This window comes from Myotis brandtii, unplaced genomic scaffold (genome assembly GCF_000412655.1).
Source record: "Myotis brandtii unplaced genomic scaffold, ASM41265v1 scaffold1040, whole genome shotgun sequence".
Taxonomy (NCBI): Eukaryota; Metazoa; Chordata; class Mammalia; order Chiroptera; family Vespertilionidae; genus Myotis; species Myotis brandtii.
In genome coordinates this window covers 112,932-118,138 of record NW_005353498.1, presented here as the reverse complement: position 1 = coordinate 118,138, position 5,207 = coordinate 112,932, and the positions used below count along the sequence as shown (strand labels likewise).

Genomic DNA, 5,207 nt, shown 5'->3' with positions numbered 1-5,207 from the left:
TTATGGTGAACGCCGGCTTGCTCTCCAGGCTGCTGCGGTTTGGGTAAACGCCTCGCCGAGGAGGTGCCTCCAGGACCAGCCCCAGTAGAACCCTGGGTGCTGAGTCTCCAAGGAGCGCCCTGGCAGCTAACACTTCACACCTGTCACAGCTTGGCGGTGGCAAAGCGTGACCCCACGCCGAGAGGACGCCTGGAAGCTTGTGCCTGGTTTCCTCTGGCCGCGGCTCCACGCGCCTCTTCCTGAGCCCATTTTCCTGTCCTTTGGCTGTAATACATTAGCTATACGTCGAGTCCCAGGGAACCAGTGACCTGGGTGGTCTCGGGGACCTTAACAGAGAAGAAACCCACTGGGGCCAGTCTAGAGAAGAGGCAAATGGTGGCCATGTGCCAGAAGCCAGGGGAAGCCGGACTGCGGGGGTGGGGTAGGAGGATGCTCCCGAGGTGAGAAAGGGGTCCCAGAGCTGAGTATGCAACTTGGCAAATGGATGCCAACAGAGACCAGACGCGAGGACCTGGTGACATTGTGGGGCTAATGTTGACAAGCAGGTTCAGCATGGGACATGGAAACCCACGATGCTCCCGAGGTGAGAAAGGGGTCCCAGAGCTGAGTGTGCAACTTGGCAGATGGATGCCAACAGAGACCAGACGCGAGGATCTGGTGACATTGTGGGGGCTAATGCTGACAAGCAGGTTCAGCATGGGACGTGGAAACCCATGTGGGGCAGAGAACAGGGTCTCCTGTTTTTCTATGGGGTGGGGGTAGGAAGCTGTATTTTCCACGTCAGCCTTTGGATAATGGTGTCGTCTCAGAGCCTGGGGCACACACCACCTCTACTTTGATCCTGTCCAGACCCGAGGCCCCTGCTGGCCTAGGCTGTGTTTTAAATAACAGGCCTCTGCGAACCTACCAGCCAACGCCTGGCCACATCTGTCTGCCCACAGAGAACTGTGGATATAAAATCCGAGAACTTTAAAATGAGCTTTAACTTGTTTCCCTTAAGTGTGTTTATTGATGTAAACAGCATGTTAAGAGATTCCAGGAACAGACTATGGCTGGTACATTGGTTTTAATTCAAAAAAGACATTTCGACGCCAGTGGCTTGGGTAGACAGCGGCTTGGGGTGAAGTGTAAGAAAAAGAAATATAAAGGCTCCCTCGTGACACCCCTCGGACCTGGTGACCTGGTCTCAAATGCACCCTCTATGGGAAGGCAGAGCTGTCAAAACAGAACCAACGACAGCAGTTAAAAACCATCCCCGAAAGCTCTGTGGCCAGTCTGTTGCCTGGGATGCTGCATGCTCTCGGCCACATCCAATCACAGATGCATCCGTGTCCCTGGTCACCTGGGTCTGCCGCTGGAAATCAAAGACGGAATCACTTCATGGCACTACAGATCTGGAAAAATAAAAATCTCAGCTGGAAAGAACGTCCGATTCGGAGACTGTGGGAGTGGGGGCTGTCTGGGGGCCGAGAGGCCAACGCCTTAATTGCGGGTGATCGGTGTGTGGTTGCACTTTTGGGGTCACCCGTAGGATGCATGGTGTCCCCTCGGTGATCAGACAGGGACTGCCGAGGCCCACTGACCATGCCCGAGGCCTGACTGGATTACAGACCAAAACCTGGCTGTGGACAGGCAAGGCCCCTCCCCTCCTCCTTCCTTCTGAACGCTTTACACAGGATTTCCTTAATTTGTGCTTCCCTTTGGTTTGAGAGTCAAAAAGAAGAGGGAGGGGAGAAAAAGAAACATAACGGTTTTTGTCACTTGTCCAAAACTGAGAGAAAAGGTGACAGTGGGAGTCAGACGTGTCGCGATGCCTCCTGGGCCTGATGGGTCACCGCCCTGCGGGGGGAAGCTCAGCACTCCTGGAACCATCACTGGCCTCTGGGAGCCTTGCTTCTGCGCTAGGAGACGTAGACAGGCTTTGCAGTGGAATTGTCGTGGCCACGCCCCAGAGATGGAGGCCCACCATATTGGTCATGGTTGCTGGTCATGTCATGTCCATCTTTCTCTCCAGATACACGATGCATGGGCCAGTTCGGTGGACATCACAGGGAAAATAGCAAATTCTTAACTTATTCCATCTCCAAAGTTGAAAAAGATCAGAGTTACTAAAATAAACAATTTCTCAATTGTGTTCTGGTGGCCCTGGGCCCGGTGGCCGTGGCAGGGGCATTGGAGGGGGGGCCCCAGCTGAGTGAGGGGCTCACTCAGGACAGGCACAGTCAGCTCGGCTGAACAAGGCTCAGAGTAAGGCGGCGTTCCTCACAGAAGAACACATCGAAAAAAGCTGGTCTTTTTCTGCTGGTCCGGTGTGATTTTGACTCCCTGGTTGCTCCCCTGGGGGCTGTTGCCTTCCTGAAGTCACAAGAAGTTTTCTGAGGTTATGACTGGGCATAAGCACTGTCTTTTAACCAGCCAGCCACCTAACCAAGGAACCATCTAATCACCCAACTGCAAGTCAACCCATCCCCTCCCATCCATCATCCATCCATCATCATCATCCATCCATCCATCCAACCATCCAACTGCAAGTCTATCCATTTCCTCCTATCCATCACCCATCTACCCAATCATCCATCACCTTCAACGATTAATGGATTCATCCCCTTCTAACCAACCATACATCCATCTGTCCACCCTCTTTCCTCCTTCCCCTTCAAACTAACCATCCACCTGTCTATTCTCTTCTTTCCACTCATCCCCTTCTTATAAATCATACATCTGTCCATTCCCTTCCATCCATCCATCCACCCATCCATCCAATTATCGCTTCCAACTGACAATTCATCTTACACAAACCCAGAGATAATTTTTTCTATTACCCACCAACCCTTCCAACCATCATTCATTCTTTCAATTTATTCACCTATTCATTCACCCCTTTCCCTTCATCCCCTCAACACCTTTCCATTTATTCTCCCATCTCACTCTTTTCCCTACTTCCTTCTCTCCATTTATCCACCCTCCCCTCCTTCTTTCTACCCCTACTAGTGAGGCAGTCAAGGGGCAGCCAAATGTCCCTTGGAATTTGGGGGTTAGGGGTGCTGAATTCAAGGTCCCGATTCCACTCACACCTGGATGGTCTCCATGTCTCTGTGCTAAGGCTCTGACTTACCGCTTCTCCCCTGGTCCACCTTCCATTCTGCTGTGGGTGGTCTAAAGCAGAAACCTTAACCTTGCCCACTCAAGCCTTACTGAACACACCAGTCCCCACACTGCTTTCAGAGGACTGCCCCTCTGTCAAACTGTCACCCAGCATCCAGAGCCTCTGCCAGCTCTGGGAATGGAAATCTTATTTTCTCCCAGGTCACCCTGTTTGGAAAGGGTCAGCCCCCTTTCCTTTGACAAATTCTTTCTCATCTTTCAGCTCTTACGTAAAAAAAGACCCTGAATTTACTTAACAATAACTCTCGAATGCCTGTGCTGTGCCAGGCACTTTTGTGGGCACTGGGCATGCAGTGGTGAAGAAGAACCCCCTGCCTTGGGAAGCTCACACTGGGGACGGAAATTATGTGGTAACAAAAAAGCAGTGATTTCCCACCACGGTGAGGAATGAGCGCAAAGGCAGGGCAAGAGGTGGAGGTGTGCTTTGATGGTGAGACCTCATGAAGTAAGACAGTCTGGGTGTGTGGTCAGCCAAGTAGCGGCCCCCAATGATGTCTGCACCCTGATCCCTGGAACATACGAGTATGGCACCTGCTGTGGCAAGAGGGACTTTGCAGATGTGACTAAGGCGAGATGGGAGAGCATGCTGGATCATCCGGGTGAGCCCTATCTAATCCTGTGAATCCTCAAAGGCAGAGAAACCTTCTCAGCTGGGGTCCAAGAAAGAGAGGTGATGGCAGCAGGGCCCAAGCTGGCAGAAGTGGTTCTAAGGCCGGGGATGCAGTGCCCTCTAGAAGCTGACAGGCAAGAAAGTGGATTCTCCCCTGGAGCCTCCAGAAATGAATTCAGCCCCGCTGACACTGCTCTGAGCCTGGGGAGACACATTTCAGAATCCTGACCTCCAGGACATTAAGATAATGAATGTGTGCGGTGCAAGCTGGGAAATTTGTTACGAGAACTTGTTAGGGCAGCCCTAGGAAACTGATGGGGCGGGGAGAGGCACCTCAGGTGGAAGGGAAGGAAACCCGAATAAACACGGGTGCTTCAAGAACAAGAAAAGGCCAGCATGGCTGGAGCACAGGGGGTGCCACGGAAACAGTAGGTGACAAGGTGAAGCAGGTGGCAGCAGCCAGTGCATGACGCCCAGGTGGCCGGGCACGATGTGTGGAGTCTGCTGTCAGTGCAGTGGGAAGCACTGGGTTGTGCCGAGAGGGAAAATGCCAGAGGTCTGGGCGTGGGGTGGGCACCAGCAGAGCCCGCCCTTCTGTGACACTTCCAAGAGAGAAGAAAGGGTGGGCAGAGCTGGCTGTCAGTGATGAGAAAGATAAACATGAACTGTCCTGGTAAGATAAGCAAGTCCTGGGGAATCTAATGAAGAGCCTGTCATCAGAGTCAACAATAGTATAAACTTCAAAGTTGCTAGGAGACTAGGCCTTAATTGTTCTCAAGACAAAAAAGGAAGAATTATGTGACTGTGATAGAGGAGTCAGCTAACGCTACCATGGTAATCATATTGCAACATATTAATATCTCATGCTAACACTGTACACCTCAAACTTACACAATGTTGTGTATCAGATATATTTCAATTTAAAAAAAGACACATATAAAATAGTATGGGGCTGCAATGCTACATACAAACAGAAAGATGGTAGGAAATGGGTGATTTGCAATTCTGTTAAAAAAAAAAGAGAGAGAGAAATTGCAAGGATTATGGCTGTGTACCAGTGCTTCGTGATCTGAGCCCTAATAAATACGGCACATTCTGGAGGCAATCAACAGGCCAGTATCAAAAACACGGGCCCAGTGTCACTGTGATGCTCAACGTAACTGCAGTGGGCAAAACTGAGTCAGAAGGATCGTTAAGAATCAAAAATTTACCATTACACTCAAGAGAAAAGCAAGTCCGTTGTAAGGAAATTTCTGTAAGAAAAGTACACTGTGCCAGGCTGGCATGGCTCAGTGGTTGAGTGTCGACCTATGAACCAGGTTTGATTCCCGGTCAGGGCACATGTCTGGGTTATGGGCTTGATCCCCAGGGTGGGGTGTGCAGGAAGCAGCCAATCAATGATTCTCTCTCATTATTGATGTTTCTATCTCTC

At 50.9% G+C, this 5,207-nt stretch overlaps 1 protein-coding gene across 1 annotated transcript in view; it reads right to left on the bottom strand.

The window, feature by feature from the left end:
• Nucleotides 1-1,051: 1,051 nt before the first annotated feature.
• The window catches only part of RAB8A (RAB8A, member RAS oncogene family), a 24,108-nt gene continuing 19,952 nt past the window's right edge, over nucleotides 1,052-5,207 (bottom strand). The window contains exon 8 of the mRNA XM_005856675.2: nucleotides 1,052-2,355. Within this exon, the coding sequence (XP_005856737.1) occupies nucleotides 2,263-2,355 (93 nt within the window). The 3' untranslated portion in view covers nucleotides 1,052-2,262. The remainder of the gene's footprint in view (nucleotides 2,356-5,207) is intronic.